This window comes from Archocentrus centrarchus, chromosome 16 (genome assembly GCF_007364275.1).
Source record: "Archocentrus centrarchus isolate MPI-CPG fArcCen1 chromosome 16, fArcCen1, whole genome shotgun sequence".
Lineage (NCBI taxonomy): Eukaryota > Metazoa > Chordata > Actinopteri > Cichliformes > Cichlidae > Archocentrus > Archocentrus centrarchus.
The window spans coordinates 18122671-18140380 of NC_044361.1; the positions used below are offsets into that span (position 1 = coordinate 18122671).

Sequence of the window (17710 nt, forward strand, 5' to 3'; positions counted from 1 at the left end):
TCTCTTGTGCTTCTCGTTTGTTGGGGGAGAAACACGCAAACTCTAAAATGTATATTAAAACAAAACAACAAGCTAAAAGTCAGCAGTGGCTAAATAATTATCAATGTGTTGCTTCGCTCTTACTACACAGCAATTTGACTCGGAATTTCTAAATGATAATCATAGCAGCTTCAGTCCTTTGAGTCCTCTCTCTTCCTTATTAATGCTGTAGTGCTTGTTACAAGCAACAGTGTCCATTTTTGCAGACAGGTATTTCTTCTCAATGGATTTAGCGTTTCTGTTTGTTCTGCTTTACCATTTGTTTTCGCCAGTGATACAAAGAGTAGCTTTGGATTTAAATATTAACTTTTAAGTTTGTGTACCTGAAGCAGTTATAAAGCTTGCAGGCAAATCCTTTTATACTGTGGTGCCATAATGCAGTGCAGATGCTAACTGTCACCAACATTGAAATATCCTTCATCATCTTTACAAGCATGGTCACCACTACCACATAAAAACCAGCAGGGCAGTAACACAACACAGATGTTCATGTGAAACCTCTAGCAGCTACTGTTACCATCACTACCTTTATTGTCAAAGTTAACATCAGGCTTCTGCTGCTCTTGCTACACAATAAATGTATAATGTAATATAATTTTATCCCATGCTGCATCTGTAATTTGCAGATAAAAATAAAAAGTATCACCAAAGGTGTTACAGGAGTGTAAAGTGGGGCAGCTAGTGGCTGTTGACTCTTCTGACCATTTTTGAACCCAGTTTTTTAAGCCTGACCTTCCATTTAAACTTGCCCGAATATTCATAACACACACAGACCCACAAGGTGGAAAAAATACCAGCCACGCTGTCATGGCTGCTAATGAAACACAAAACGTAATTAAGCAGGCTTTTTGTGTCAGCACTTTTTAACACCAGTAGTGACTCATTGTCAAAAATAGCCTCTAGTCTGACCACATGCATAACCAGAGCACAGAGTCACAAACCCAAACAGAGCTGTGATTGTATGTAGAAACCACCTACAAAATCTGGACTCATGATACCTCCTGATACGACAGAGTAGCTTTAACAGTATTTTTGTCAAGTCGCGATGTTGCATGCCATCGTATCTTGAACCAGGTCCAGGAAATATCTGCCTGCTTTCCAGTGAATAAGGTGCCCTAGAGACACTTTTACTGAGGGTAGAAAACATGATAGAGAGCAAAGCTGACTCTTTCGTGTAATATCTTTTTCCACTTTGGAAACATCAAGTTTCCAGTGTTATGAGCCACAGGGTTAGAATCTGTTTATTTAGCTGGTTCTGCGTGGTTCTTTATCCTTTCCTCTATCTGCTTGCCTTCCCACTGACTACTGTGCCAGTGATCAATGGGGATAACCAGTGTCTTAAACCCAGTTGAATCTGATATTTTTTATGTCATAAGAACCAGTGTATTGTTTTTATTTTACATTTGATGATCATTTTCATTATAACATATCAATTGATCAGTGAAAAATGCCCATCATAACCTAACCCGTATTCTTATTTTTTATCATTATTATTTTGAGGAATGATTTTAGTACATTTAGTACGTTTTAGTTTGTATCTTAGTATAAACAAAAAAGGTTTCCAATCCAGATGTGAAGCTCTTCATCATTAAACATCCCTTTTGTGTGTGTGTGTGTGTGTGTGTGTGTGTGTGTGTGTGTTAGTGTTAGGTTTCTTGCTGCATGCTGTTAAAGGATGAAACCAGAAAAAGATTGTTACCGTATTTCTCCTTGTATTGACTTTTTTAATGTGAAATCTATATTACAGTGGAAACGAACCAACTTTAAATAAAGATTACCGCCGCCTCGCTTTTCCAACATGAGCTAATGACTTTATATCCTCTGTACTCACCTTTTAAAAGCTATTTTGTTGAATTGATACACAGGTGGTGTGGTATTATTTTATCTGAATATACAGTAGGCAGTGTTTCTCATCTATTATGCATGTCAAAGTGGTGATTCTTTAAAACACATGGGAGCGCTAACTGTAGGATGGGGATTTCCATCTGTATTTTCCTGAAGGTAGCTCAAGGCCTTAATGTTCAAGTTTTGTATTTTCTTAGATGTAAACTCTCAGTTAAACACTAGACTGTGTATTTCTCTTCTCTTAGTTATAGCTGAAATCCCCCTCTAGCTCTCTCATGTGCTTGTCAGTGAGTTTCTGTATGTGCTTGCTGCTTCGATTGATGGGTTGGCTCCTCTTTAGAAGCTGCAGGGCCTCACTGTCTGCCAGTGTGTCCTCCAAAGCATGCACACATGCGCTCATACACACACACACACACACACACACATTCATTCACGTCTTCCTTCTTTGCCTTTTGTCTCTGTTTATTTTTGTAGCCTCACCTGTGTGCTCTTCAGCCTTCTTTTGTCTGTGTTTAATGTCAGAATTAATGGAGTTTATGTAACCAAAGATCACACTGAGGATACCTTTGATAACTCTGATAACAAAGACACAATATGATGCCAGTGACCTCATTAAAAAATCAAATACATATAGTCAGCAGCATCCTTAATGTTAACAATTACAATCAATACGTGACAGATAATCTTAAGTACATGAAAACAAAGGGCGACCCGTTGCACTGGCAGACGGACAGTGAACGAATGAGTGAACGATGCAATTACTCAGGCATTTGGTTGCATACACCTCCCAGCATGGAACTTGCTGGGAGGTGCTCCAGTGCCTGGAGCCCAAATGTGATCACCACACTGGTTTAAGTCCATTCAGATTAGCGCCACACCGTTTACAGGCTGAAATACGTAAACTGATTGACCTATCTCAAGTTTTGAACACAGTTTGCAGTAACAATTGAACCTCAAAATCTATAACTGTTAATGTGGATTAGTGTGCTCCTCTTTCAGACTAATTTAGCATCTTAACAGTGATGCAGCTTGACTTACTAGTGTGTAATGAGACTATAGCAATGGCCTTCCACCCTTTGGTTTTATTTAAATAATGCAAATTCCTGTCCTAAGTAATCTCAGGGCATGTGACAGAGTAAGGCAAAGATTTGTTTTCTTTCAGTTGTAGATGTTGGTTCAAAATAACATTTACTAAATCTGTTGGAAACTTTGAACATGAAGATAGTCCCTTATGCTGAAATAAAAATGTGTAATTCCATTTATTATTCTCTGATGTAACATTTATGGAAATTGTGCTTAAAAAGTGTGCCTAATAGATTTGTTAATGAATTTCTAAACATTAAGGGATCTATTTTTTTGCTTCTAATAAGAACAATGTTAGATTTCCTCTTAAAACTCATGTAATGTGGCTTAAAAGCAATAATACCAAACCTCCCTATAGTTCTATTGTTGCATGTGTATATTCTTGATAATGGCTAATTGTGTCTTTCTTTTGTTTTATCTCAGAACATGTCATTAAACTGAGCTGACTTCTCCTGCTGTCTTCATGTCTATTAGGCTCTTTTCTTTGTGAAAAATCAGTGCGCACAAGAAAAAAATGCTGAATTTAAATGGAGTGTGTTTTTTACACTCTATCATGAATGGGAGAATTGCTATTGTGTGTTTATTGTGGATTTAGTAGCCACAGGCGTTGCTGAACCAAATGCACACATACTCACTCACTCACACACACACACACACACACACACACACACACACCGCATACTGTAGTCAGACAGCAGACAGTCAGTCTGCTTATCCTCTCCCTCCTCTCATCTCTGAGCCAAGCCTCAGGAACACAGCGCCCACCTGGAATAGTCTGGCCTCGCTCTCTGGCCTACCCTCAGGCACTGTACAGTATGTGTTTGTGGGAGAGGAAAACTACGCTTAGTATACAGCAGAAGACATTTGTATGCGCAGGTTTCCATCTCACTTAAAATAATCTCTGTTTTCTGTCCTTTTAAGGCCTGGTAAGGCAAGTCACTGCTGTTTTCCTCTGTCCTGAGATGCTCTCTTGAAGTCGAAATAGAAAATGTGGATGGAAGCTGCTCTGTGTGTCTCTCGCCTGATGTTTGAAAAGCCTTTCAGCTGAATGAGAATGAGACCTATTCAGTTTACTTTGTTTTTCTGTCAGAGCTGCAGGAGAGCCATATTCAGGAAAAACTAGTTAAGATGTAAATTTGAAATGGTGGAAAAGAGGGGAAAAAGCCAAAAAATTTTGCGTGTCTCAGCAACAGCTTGCGTCAAGTCCACTGGACTTCACTAAACACTGAAAATGCAAGTATTTGGGATTAAGCAGGTTTCAGTGTCGGTGTGAGACGGTGTTGAAAGAAGAAATCACTGCAACATTATTTGTTAAATATGAAACACACTTCTAAACAGGACTCCTTACAGTCAGTGTAAACCACCAGTTCATTTCTAATATTCTCCTTCCTCGTTATCTTGTTTTTTTCTTTTTCTGTTGTTGTTACTGTTCTTCCTGTTCCTGTTATTGAGCAGCCTATTTTTAAACAGTATGGTAGTTCAGAATGAACTGCAATAAAGCCCAACAAATTTATTGGCAGGTCAATATTATTGCCCGATATTAGCTATTTGCTGATTTATTAGTATCTTGCATTCATAACGAACGACAAATAAAATTTTTTAAAAAGTAAGAAGAAATGGGAGAAAGACCATTGAACCATTTGAGGAGTGTTGACGTGGCTTGGTTTGTCCACCAGAGGACACTCTGCAAATCCCATTTGCAGCATTTGCCTTTGGGTACATCACAATAACCAGCTGATTGGGCAGGGTGTAAATGAGCAAATGTTAGAGAAATCTCTTATGCTTCATGTGTATGGAAGAAAAATGTATCCTCCGACTTTTTTAAATCGCCAAATATCTGTATTGGTATCAATCTTAAAATCCTAAATCTCCATTAGCTCTTTCACTGCTACTCATCCTTATTAAGAGATCATGCCATTGGATGCTGATATATTTTTAATTAGACCTCTGTTCTCTTCTTTAGGTGGAACACTCCTTTAATTATCTGGAGATCCAGGGAATTGCTTGCAACAAGCCAACACAGGTACAGAAGCTAACAGTGGCTAACTCACCCTTAGAATGTAAAATGTTTAAGGAACAGCTTTACATTTTTGAAAACTCACTCACTGAGAGTATAAATAAAGATGTATACAAGTTTAGCTAGTACTAAAACTGGTGAAAATACGTTTTAATCCTACTCAGAGACTCTTCAGCAGAATGGATTCTTGCTCAAGCGTGTGCTCAAACCCAGCTTGTGCATCTGATTTGGCCTGGAATCACAACATGTTCTACAGTGAGAGGGGGGTAGACAAATCTAAAACGATGGCAGGAGAATGTCTTGTATGATCTTTAGAAAGGCATTAATTCATGGCACACCAGAAAAGAACATCTGTGCCGAGCTGCCAGTCAGCAGGATCTAGCCATAAAATATGATAATCCATCACTAACCATCCTGTTCCTGGAGCTGAACCTCTGTCCCTCTCATTTGAGAGATGTCAGTCCTCTTAATATCTTGACCGATGGTCTCCTGTGTATCAGCACAGATTATGTAAATTTTGGCCTGTAGAAGAGGCACTGATCAGCATTTGCATAATTGCAGTGAATGCTGAAATGGTCAGCCAGTCTTGATTAATATTATTAAATCTTTCCTTTTATTTCATGCAGAGATGTGGAATATAGCTGTGTTTGAGGAGACAGATGAACTCTTAAAAAATCTTTTCACTTAAATTATTTTAATAGATTCCAGAGAGGTGGGCGGGAAAAAGTCAGGCCATATGTGTGCAAACACACAACATACCCATGTGGAATCCTTACATTGCCCATAAACTGTTATGTTGAATTCTTTTTTACCACATTGAATGAGAAAATAAAAAAATGCCTAATTCTCTTAGCTAAATGGGTGCACTTGTGGTTGGCTTGTGCTGTAAGTGGAACCATTCATTGTTGTGATAACTAATTAGGATTGTGTCCATTTAGCTGTCCATAGAGTATGAGCGTGGCTCCTTCTCGCTGAAGCTGCCCTCCACAGACGAGGTAAATGAGGTGGTGGCTCACATAGGAAACTGTATGCTGAGGATATGTCCCGGTCTACCCCCAAGGTGAGTTTGTCCTCTGTATGTATTGTGTGTAACATTTAAATGTAGAGTATTCACCTGTCTTGTCGGAGACTCTTTCCTAATAGCTCCTGTGGTAAATGATTTTGGTTTAATGTTACTGGAGTATGCACATGTATTGCAATATTGATAGAAAAGCCTTTCAGTGATTTGTTGAGAGTGGGAACAAGAATAGAAATGCAGAAATGAACATGCATGTAAAACCATAAACTCCTATAACCTCGTCCTGTGAAACAGTACAGTCTCTGAGTTGACCATTTTCATTTGTGGTTGCAGTTGATTTCATCGTGTTAACATTTTTTTTTTTGTCTCTTAAATGAATAGATGTATATTAGTTTGTGGTGTTAATTTAAACTCACATAGTTTATTTGTAAATTACTGCAGTACCGTGTGGTACACAGCAGCTCCCTGATTGCTTGCTTAGAGAATTTCTGTTGAAAAGTAAGGCATTGCTAAAGTAGCTCAGTGATGCTTGTTTCAAAATCTATTAATCGGTTAGTTTGAAACTCTCAGTAACTACAGTTTTGATAAAATATTTTCATCTGTCTTCTCTTCTCAGTAAAGTAATGAAGAAACTTTGCATGGAGCCTCCAGACAGGCTGTCTTCTCTGCAGACTTTGTGGGAGAACAACAAACCTGCTGAGCCTGGACCCTGTGGTACGAACCTGTGACTACTATGTGCTTCTGTATATGCTACTGTGCAGAAGTCTTGAGCCACCTCTCATTTCTTTATATTTTGCTTCCAAGAAGCCAGACTTTCTTGACATTTTTAAGTGGCATTTTTCATAGATTCAGTGAAAAGTGCTCAAGACCAAAGATAATACAGTTTGACAGGCTTAAAATACAATTTTTGCACCAATAAGTGCTATTAGCTGAAAACATGGCATAGCTTAGCTTGGTGTGCAGTGTGTTCTTAAAAAAATCAAAGGAAACTGGAAAAGTGGGGGACAAAAGAAATGGCAGCCCTAAAAGAATTATCTACAGCAGGTGAACAGTATCTGAAAGTCATGTATTTAAGAAAAAAAGAAAAGAAAACCAGCAAAGAGCTGACACAGGACCTGAGAGATGCATCTGGCCCTTCAGTTAATCCATCTGCTGTTCACTGAAGCCTCATCAGAAATGGTCTCAGTGGAAGGGTGGCTGTCAAGAAGCCATTCTGAAGGAAGGGAAACAGGGAGAAAAGGATGAGGCATGTCAACGTACACAAGTTGACATGCCTCAACTGGACTGACAATCAGTGGCAACAGGTCTTATGAAACGATTAATCCAAATTTGAAATTTTTGGTTGAAATTGTTGTCGATATTTACAGAGGGGGTCATGAGAGGTACATCATGTTTCCAAAATCCCCCTTTTTCACATGTCTACATGACAGCAGGGATAGGCGCCAGTTTTTTTTTTTTTTTAATATTTGATGGTCTCTGTCTCTGTGTAGGTGGGTTTTCTCAGATGTACAGATGTGTTTGTGACTGGTTGGGGATGCCTTACAGAGAAGAGGTCCAGTGGGTAAGTATGATTTACATTTCTTTGTGCAGTTGCACATATTACTTTGACAGCCAGGCCTCAGTGTTGTGGCTGTACTATTTATCAAAAGAGTTTTTGCAGTTTTATATATCCAGCCCACAGATATGTGTAGAAGCTTGTTCCTCACCTCTTTATTTTGTGACATCTTCATGCTCTTGCTTCTTTTTGTTCTAAATGAAATAATTCTTTTACTCTCCCAGTGCAACTGCATTCTAGAGTTGAGTTTAATGACTTGTTTGCTTTCCAGGATGTAGACACTATCTATTTAACACAAGACACCAGAGAACTTAACTTGCAGGACTTCAGCCATTTGGACAACAGGTGAGTGTTGCCAGAGATATTTCAGTTTTTACTCATGTTGTACACAGATGACGATCACATAGGAAGAAAGGCATTGTAGGTGCTACGTGATATATTTTTGAAAAATACAGACACCACCACCCTATCTAAGGTGGTACTGATGAGGAAAAATACTTCATGGCTACTCTGACTTTTTCTCTTCTGCATTTCTCCTTCTCCTCAGGGATCTGGTAGCTATAATAGCAGTCCTGGAGTTTAACCAGTGGTTCACCAAGCTCTCTACTAAGGATTACAAACTGGTTAGTACTCATTTAAACATCAGACTACAGTAATGCAAGCCAAACCTGAGCCCTCCAAAGAGCCAGCCTGATGAAGGTTAATATTCAGATTTTGTTGATGTTTTAAGAGCTGTATGCTTATTTCGGAGGATGTAGTCTGCTGCTGTTTAACTAAACTGCTGTTCTGAGAGAGTGTTTCTCATCCCCAAGCATATTAACAAAGGTAGATTGAATTCTGCCAGCAGGACTCGCTTCTTACATTCTCATTCTTTTAGTTTCTATATGTATTTAGCGTATGTCTTCATTGTGCTGGATAAAAGGTATGCACTGTTAGTCTTCTCCCACAGAACACTCAGATTTAATCCTTTCCCAGGTGTAAGTGGGTGCCGTTCTCCATTTCTTCGGTTGGGTAAATCTGCTTCTCACGGCTTTGCCTCACTGCTGCAGCAGTGGTGCAGTGGTTTCTGCTTTGTCTGTCCTGGTATTTGTTGAGAGAGCTTAGTGTCTACCTCCATTTGTGATATGTGTCTCAAGTGATATCAGAAAGTGGCTAATTAGGGTAAAAGACGTCGATTCACTCTGTTTTAGTATGAGTCTAAAAACTGTTCGGTGAGAGGGTTATTGTGGCTATTTGAGGAAGTTTTTTTTTTTACATATTATTTAAAAATGTGTCTACCTTATTTGAAGTGGCTGACATATTTCACTTTATGGGTAATGTCTGTCTTTTTTATATTCCATAACTAGATTTTTCATTCTCTTTAGGCAGCTTTTCCTCTACCTTTTGCTAATGGTGTAAAGGGGTGTATGTATCTGCCATACAGAATATTTGCCCCTTTGTTTCCTCCGTCTCCCCCTCCACTCTGTTGACTGAGGATCAGTCCAATGTTTTCGTGTGATAAGACTCCTAATCCAAACTAGACAAAGGGACTCAATGTCTTAGGCTGTTGCCCCCCTGCAGCACTTCATTACAAACTCTGCGTCTCGAGGCTTCGCTGAGTCTCACCAATTACCACACGCAGCTTCCTCAGTCCCAGCAATTATCTCACACCTCCGTCACAAATCATTTCTTTTGTACTGAATTTTAAAATCTAGTCCCTTATTTGCCTTGTGCAGACTTGGGCACATATGTTCACACAGGTGTATTTGCAGTCCAATGTTTGTCCCTCTATTTGGGGTTAGTGTGTGTTTATAATGAAACTTGAGGCTTTTTGAGTGAGTGCCATTCAAATGGGTGTGCTACTTGAGTGTTTTTTTTTTTCCTTTCTTTTTTTTGGCAGTGTTTGAATTGTATTCTGTGGGTTTACAACCCAGTCCCCTTTGGGTGCTTTACAGGGGGGGAAAAAGTCCTCTTTTCCAGTGTGTGCATATTTGTATAGTGATAATGAGGAAGCTGGAGAAACAAGAGCAGCAAGGATGTGATCTGGAGCATGATTATTTCTGGATCCTGCTCCAATGGAAACAATAGGAAGTCTGACAGAACAATAAGAGAGGAACAGAGTGTGAAAGAAAGTGATGACAGCGAGCAGAGCAGTGGGACAGAAACATGAAGGTCAGGGGAAAGGTCAGTGGAGAGAGTGAAAGTGAGAAATGCCAAATGAATAAGGAAGTGAGTCAGAAAGTGTCAGAAGGTGTAATCAGGTTTAAACAATTACATCAGAAAGGGGGAACTAAACATTTTCAAACTTGTGAAACTAGCCATAATGAGGCCAGCTAATACACAAAAGGTTCAGCTCAAGGTCAACACTGCCCCTCAGACCGATCGGCTTTGTGTTTGATGTTGAACCGTAGCGTTACTTTAGGAATGCCTAAGAAAAACAGTAGTTGATAAGGAAATGTAAAACATTAAATCCACAAGCCTCAGGCCTTAAACTACAGGCTAGCATCTCTGTCGTTCAGATAAGGAATATTAGTGCAGCAGACTGGATAATAACACAACCACAGGCACACATGCACGCACACAGCAGTCTATCACAGCGAGGGATTTCGCTGCTCATCCTCGGTTCAGTTAGGCTGTTTGTCTACTGGTCTGATCAAGATGCTGAGCCAAAAATGAGAAAGGAGGAGAAGAGCAGAGGGATGGCACTGATAAGAGAACTAACCCTTTGATGAAGTTACGATATCACAGTCTGCGTGTGCGTGTGCTCACATGTGTGAAAGCGTGGGATAATTTAGCAGAGTGTAGGGTCAGAGCACCACAGCATGACAAGGTTGTTATTTAATGAGTGGTAAATGGTACAATACACATGCTGACAGTGTCGCCCTGCTGTCCCCAACAGTGTTATTGTGACTGCTGTGGAAAGGACAAGACTTCTTTGTGTGCCCTCTGCCTCTGCTTTCTCCCGTGTTTTTCTCCATTTCATCCATCACTACCCTTGTATTTCTCTCTGTTTTTTTTGTATATCATGTGTCATCCCTCGCAGGCCTCCATCCTTCTTCTTCTCTTCTTTAATACTCAGTTTCGATGAGTAAACATGTGAACAACGGTCCCTTTCTTCTGAGTTTTCCTGTCACTGTCGCTTTCTCTTTCCATTATTGCTCTCTCCTTTCTCTCCTCCTCACTGTAGAGAACCATGTTGGACAAGGCAGGCACTGTTTTTGACCACACTGAGCCTGCTGGCTAACAGAAACGCTCACTTATAGCAGAAATGTCAACTACCGAGATTAATAACAACATACTGGCCAAGTAGTGCCCTGCTATCATAATGAAAACTGTTTGTGTTTGTCCGTGCAGATTATTAGAGGATATATCTGTAGCAATGCAAACTGAATATGTCTGGTGCATGGTTTCAATGTGTATGTATGACGCGGCACACAGTGAACTGGGTCAGTGAGCATCTAGGTAGGGCATGGACATTCAACTGTTGAATCTTTAATTTTGTCTAAATATGAGTGCTTTTTGTCCCTCAGCTGTGTCTCCTGTGGTGTTCAGACCACAGAAGCGAGACAACTTTCTCCCTCTAAGGTGTCCAGAGTCTGAACTCCCCAGTCTCTCCTTGTCATGCATAAGTGGTCTTTAAGTGGAAGAATTATACTGTTGGGTTTTTTGTTTTTTTGAATCCACAGAACAGCTTTAATTGGCATAAATAAGCTGCCTTCTGGAGTGAGTAGTTTGGAACCAGAACACTTGGGGAAATCAACCCAAAAGTACATTTCTTTGTTGTTCCTGTGACCTTGAATATCTCAGTTTAAGTTTTGCTGTTCCAGATAAAGCGCGTTCTAAGCCTTGGAGCTCATTCAGTTAATTATGTTTTTTTTTTAACGCTGTTGATAAAGAATGGAGAATAAATTCACTTCAGTTAATCAGTGAGAGAAGATCTACTCCATGGTGCTGAGTGAGACTCTAAATATATAGCATTATATTTCCTTTCTTTAACACTTTTACTGTAAAGTACAAACATTAAAAAAACTATAGGAAAGAATATATTATTACTGTACTGTGCAAAGGTTTTTGCAGCTCTAACTCTAGTATGACCACCTTTTATTGTCATGCTGAAAATAAAGCTTTTGCCAGTCAGAGGCTTTCCAGATGGTGTTGCAAATCTCTATGGTACTTTTGTGTTCAGAATTCCATCAATTTTGACTTTGCACACCCTGCCAAGCTATGTCACATATGTCAAGCTTTCAGCTGATAACTCTTTAGGAATCAACTTGTTGGTGCAAAAATCTCATTTCATTTCTGTCGAACTCTGTTATCTTTGGGATTTTTTGTTCATTTAACTGAAGAAATGGGAACAAATTGTGTTTTTTGTGACAGGCTGCTAGTAACAAAGTGTCCAAATTAATAACTACAATTAATGAGTGGAAAAAGAAGCCAGTGTCCAAAGAAAAACTTTGAAAGAGCTTCAGAAAGGCTGGACAGCTATTAGTCACTTTACAAATTACAACAAAGTCTGGCTCCTTGGAAGCAAAATATAAAGAAATGAGAAGTGGCTCAAGACTTGTACAGCACTGTATATCCTTTTTCTGACTTTTTTTTCTTTCTTCATACTACTAACAGAATTGTCTGATGTTGTCTTCAGTCTGCAGATGTTTGCGAGCAGATCCTTCGGGTGGTGTCTCGATCCAGTCGACTTGAAGAGTTGGTCCTGGACAATGCAGGACTCAAAACGTAAGAAAATGCAAAATAATAAATGTGCACTCAAGTGGTAGCTTGAGTGGTAGCTAGGACAGTGTTCATATGTAATCATCAGTGCCATCTCAAATTGATCTTTGAGGTCAGTTAATAAGTAGATGATGATTATTTTAATTGAAGGAACACGTTTTTAGCATAATTATGTATTTTGCAAATTTACAGTGTTGATGTTTGGTTTCACATGCAGGATGAATATGACTAAAAATGCTACCTTACATTATGGGAAGTGATTTTCCCATTCCTACTTACATTTTTAATCTCTTTGTCACAAGTTTCCCAACTATATGAAAGTCCAATATTAAATCTCTGGAGTGACCTTTTATATCGACAGGTCGGACATTACCTGCGGCAGATTTATGATTTAGTGTAATTTAATTTTATATGTGCTTGACATAATGGTAATAAAACCCATTTGTAATAATTTTATGAGTGTCAGAAAACCATTAATGTGAATGAAACCAAAGGCAATGTCATACATGGACTCAGTGTTTTCAGTTTAAAACTTATGGGAAGCCCAAGACATGCATACTGAAAACTGTAGCAACATTACAGAGGGCTTTTGATGCTAATTTGATTTTGCTTTCATCAGATCTGTGAGGGAAATGGCTCTGCATCACTTTATGCAGTTTAGTGCTGAAATTGTAGCTTTTTTTATGCTGTTTCTGTCTATTCACATCTTTAAAAAGACTAGATAGCTGTCTTAGCTATTCTAACATTTCACGTCAGTTCCTATCAGCTTTTCGTCACTGCTACTGTAAAAGCAGCATTAATGGTGCTCAAGCATTCTGATGGTCAGTGTGTGGTGCTTACATTGTTCATAGACCTATAATGAATACATCCTTTCACAACCTGCAGCGATTTTGCCCAGAAGCTTGCTGCTGCCCTGGCCCACAACCCCAGCTCAGGACTCACCACTATTAATCTTGCCAACAACCCACTGGAGGACAGAGGTATAGTTGCTCAGACCAAGTCTGATACATGTATCTCTGATCTGCTTCTTTTCCATCTCTTCTTTCTCCTCTCTAAAGGCTGCGTTTCACCTCTACTCTACAATACTATCATACATTCTCTACAGATGTTGTAATATTTTACATTAATTGCGTTTTCTCTTGAAAATAATATAACCCAAAGTAGAATTAGGAGGCAGGGCAGGTGCAGTTAGAATTGGGAAGATGTTCAGATTTGACAAACAAATCCAAAGTGAGGGAAAATGATGATGAATTAGAGCAAAAGTACAGCTTGAGTACTGCTTACAAGCCATTTAGTGTGCAATATCCATTCACGCTATACTATAAACACCACAGCCTGTCACAGCTGGAGTATGGTGATACACACAGTTTTGTTCCATTGTTATAGTGCAGTGAGTATAACATGTTAATATTTCATTAACTCTGTCCTAAGGCCTCTCAGTCTATCCGGGACACATGAATTAAAGATGCATTCCACCAAATATTCAAGCAGATGCATGTAAACATGCAACAGATGTCTGGGCCTCACCAGTCTCTGGTTTATTTGTCATCATGTAAAATTTACCACAAAAATCTCATGAATATGCCATTTGTAAACATATATGCATACGTTTATATGAAATTAAATTATTTTGCTGGCTATTAGTTATTGTGACTGATTATATACCATAGTACACCTTATAAATATAAATAAAAGGTGGCTCATTCTCAGAATCAAATGGAGAAGTAGCTAAATTATTATCTGTTCTAGTTTTAAGCAGGAGTTACTGCGATGTGATGCAACGCTTTCTTTTTCAGGCAACAAATACCAAAACGTTGGCGGACAGTCAATTCCTGTTTGGAATAAAGTTCAAACAGTAATGCTGTCCACCAGAGAGTTACAACAGCGCCATAAACTAGAATTTACAACTAGAAAATTGTTTCTCTCTCTTGCTGCAGGTGTTTCCTCCCTGGGTGCTCAGTTTGCCAAACTCCGTTTGGGGCTCAAGCATTTAAACTTTTCCAAAACCTCACTCTCACCCAAAGGTATGTGCTGTTGTTCCCGTTAGTGTTTTTGTATCTGTACAGTTTCTGAAATGTTAGAATGCACCTTGGAATATTTGCAGTTTTGTAACAAATGTAACTGATTGGTTAAGACAGACATATGATACAAATATTGTGCTGTAATCAGCTGGCTTTTCTCTTTTTGTATTAATTTACATGCTCCCCTACAGAAAGATGCAATTCATATCCTCCACTAATGTGATCACACCTACCGCTGAGATGCTAATGAGACTTAATTATCACTCGATTAACACTATGATAGAGGGAGGCATAGAAAGGGAACAAATTATAAACTGTATGAATGTTTTGATTTGCATGAATGCTGCTCTCTAAACCACTTTCCATTAGTTAGAAGAACAATGTTATTCTGGCCTTTAACAAATGTTGCCAAGAGGCTGATTACATTGAGGCTATTCTACAAAAAAAAAAACTGCAGAGGATTCCTAATTGATCTCATTATACTGTCTAGATTAAATGTTTTTGTCAGCAATTTCTTGGTTGTCATCCAAAATAAACTCTTCAGCTCCATGCACTATCTATAGGGACTCACTGTAAAGATACATTTTTCAGGCAATCAATAAAAAGCTATCATATTCCACTGTGCCAGGTTAGTAAGGCTGCTTAAACTGAGCCCTGCTTTGCTCGCTAAAGGCTCAGTCCATACTTTGTGCCTCCATGCCAAGAGCAAAAGCTGAGGATTGGGGACATTTTCTTCTATTTTTTTTTCCTTTTTTTTTTTTTTTTAAACAGCTTTGTTGTAGCATATAATTCAACAATTTGGTCATTTGATGTTTTAAATTTCCTGTTACTCTCATTTGTCCTTAATCGCATTCTTTTTCATCTCTTCATCAAAGCAGTTATTCAGCAGTCACGCCTTGATTTACAGGCTGACACAGTCAGTCAGGACTTCATAGTATAAAAGTGTCACAGTATCATGACAGCCATGCAATGTGATGTGACACAGGTCAGTCGCTGTGTGCACAGCATGTCAGTAACAAGCTTTGGAAATGCACGCATGTATAGACCTGCACGCAACATGCATTTTAAATCTCTTTCAAATGCTAACAGGTTGCATAAAGATTTGCTTTCATGGACCTGTTTCAAGGCTGAACATAGATATTTATTAAGTCAGCAAAATTGTCTTTACTTTGGTTTTTTTATATCTTTTTATTGGCATTATGCATTACATTTTCAGAACTGTGAGAAGGCCTATCCTTTTCACTTTCCATGCACTCACTCTACATTCTGAACGCGTTCTTTCCTGTCTTCTCCCACTACTCATTTCCTGCCATTTCCTTCAATATACTGTCAAAACATCAAGTGGAGATTTGAGGGCTGCGATAACGCTGACAGTGCTTGTTTTTGTGTGCGTGTGTGTGTTTGTGTTATAGGGGTGAATAGCCTTTGCCAGTCACTGAGTGCCAACCCATCCATCCCCAGCAGCCTAGTCCATCTGGACCTCTCAGGGAACGTGCTCCGAGGAGACGACATGCAGGTACGTTCCTTGTGTCTGTCCTGTGTAAACCATATACTATCTTACATACCATGTCTCTCTGTAGGAAAGCATGATTTCTGGATTTCTGAAGTGCAGAGTGCAGATGCAATGATTAAAAAACTGCTAGCTTTGCTGCCACACTACAGTGACAGACATCATTGTAGCTCAAGCCTCATTTACCTGGAGCTAAAGACCTATTGGCAGCTATGTGCGTATTTTCCAACTGGATGTGAGTGGTTCCTGGAGGTTGCTGACAGTTGGTCTGAAATTGATTGCTAAAGCTAAAGTCGCAGAGGTCTGTAAGTCAGTGACCCGTGGTACCCATCAGTCACTCTGTAAAAGCGTGTATTCCCCAACCGATTAGCGAGAGGTTGCTGGATGTTGCTTGCAGTCACTAGCAGGGTGCCGTGGTCACCACTAGTTTGTATCCCTGTCCCAACTTATCTGCAAACATTTACAAACTGCTCTCCAAGCTGTGATGAAACGATGATCATGAGACTGGAAAAGAAATGTTCAAAGTTAAAGTTGTGCACTTTAAAGTTTGGTGTTTGCAGCAACACATCTGAAGGTGAACATAATCCGTTTCCAAATTGCACAGCAGTTTGTCAAGTTTCACAACAGCTCAGACAGTAAATGATGAGTGTTTGCAGACAATTTGACGTCTTCCATTAAAATCATGGGTGACCAACCAAAGCAATCATTGTGAGGTTTTTGGTGCAGCATTCTTGACTGATTTCACCTTGCAACAGCCAGCAACCTCTTTCCAACTGGTCAGGAAATGCACACTTTTCCCCAGCAACCAATGGTTACCACGGGGTTACTGAGTAGTCTCTAGTCTCTAATTCAACCAAAATTTTCCTTTTCAGGCACAATCAGCTGAATTTGTAAACATGTAAAGACAAAAAAAATCATGTTTTTTTTCTTATGCTGAATCAGTCAGGAAATTAAGGTGTAAGACCCATGTGATTGTTCATGTTTATTAACATGTTACGTTGCAGTGTTATAACAGTTATCGTTGTTTTGGTCACTCATTGTTATGCTTAGTTTATGATGTGATCTCAAGTGTTTTCAGGCCTGAGTGTGGTATCGATGTTGGCTAGTGATGGTCCACCATGACTGAGACTATGGCAGTTAGTGACCTCTGGTCACTGTGTGGGTTTCAGTGCTAGTAAAGCTGGGGTATAGCAGTGCACAGAACAAAGTAATGGCAAATAGAAACTGATTGCTGTCTCACGACTTTCTTCCTTGTGAGCTTGCCATATTGGGGTCAGAAGTGGGATTGAAGCCTAGCCTGAAAAATGGAGAGAGAGAGAGATCCATGTTCAGGAATGAGGCATAGAGCAGAACATTCGGCATCTGGAAAACCTAGCACTGAAGGGTGGGCGAGTCATGCAAGTTTTCCAACCCACCCTGATGGCTCCAGTGCACTGCGGCCCATCACTTAGTGGTAGGGAGGACAAGTGAAACTCTGCTTCATGCCACAGATGCTGCTTTGATGCCTCATAGTGCATCTTCTTGTACCAACGAGCTACCTCCATTGGCCCCCCGTGCTCAACATCACAACAATATGGTTACACATCACTTCACTTCCCAACATTTAACATCATATGATTTTCTTGAATTCTTTTAACTGCGATAAAAATTGAGTGGAAATCTGATTCATGACAGCTCTGCATCCACCAACAGACAAGATAGATATGGTGACATATTTACTCTGTTGCATCACTGGGCTGTTCTTATGCTTTTATTTTTCAGCACTTCTACCACTTCCTTGGTCAGCCCAACAGCCTGGCAACCCTCGACCTCTCCAACACTGACTGCTTACTGGACCAGGTGAGTCAGTCAAAATGAAACTGAAAGAAGGAGTCCAGTCTGCGACTTAACTAAACTGACCACACAAAATTACTTTTCA

The 17710-nt window shown here is 39.5% G+C and overlaps 1 protein-coding gene across 1 annotated transcript in view; it reads left to right on the plus strand.

Moving 5' to 3' along the window:
- Positions 1–2676: 2676 nt before the first annotated feature.
- Positions 2677–17710, plus strand: part of LOC115794010 (F-actin-uncapping protein LRRC16A-like) — a 41075-nt gene continuing 26041 nt past the window's right edge. The window contains exons 1-12 of the mRNA XM_030749236.1: positions 2677–2733; positions 4931–4990; positions 5923–6044; positions 6619–6716; positions 7493–7563; positions 7829–7902; positions 8105–8180; positions 12179–12267; positions 13147–13241; positions 14199–14285; positions 15695–15798; positions 17554–17631. Coding sequence (XP_030605096.1) covers positions 2677–2733; positions 4931–4990; positions 5923–6044; positions 6619–6716; positions 7493–7563; positions 7829–7902; positions 8105–8180; positions 12179–12267; positions 13147–13241; positions 14199–14285; positions 15695–15798; positions 17554–17631 — 1011 coding nt within the window. The remainder of the gene's footprint in view (positions 2734–4930; positions 4991–5922; positions 6045–6618; positions 6717–7492; positions 7564–7828; positions 7903–8104; positions 8181–12178; positions 12268–13146; positions 13242–14198; positions 14286–15694; positions 15799–17553; positions 17632–17710) is intronic.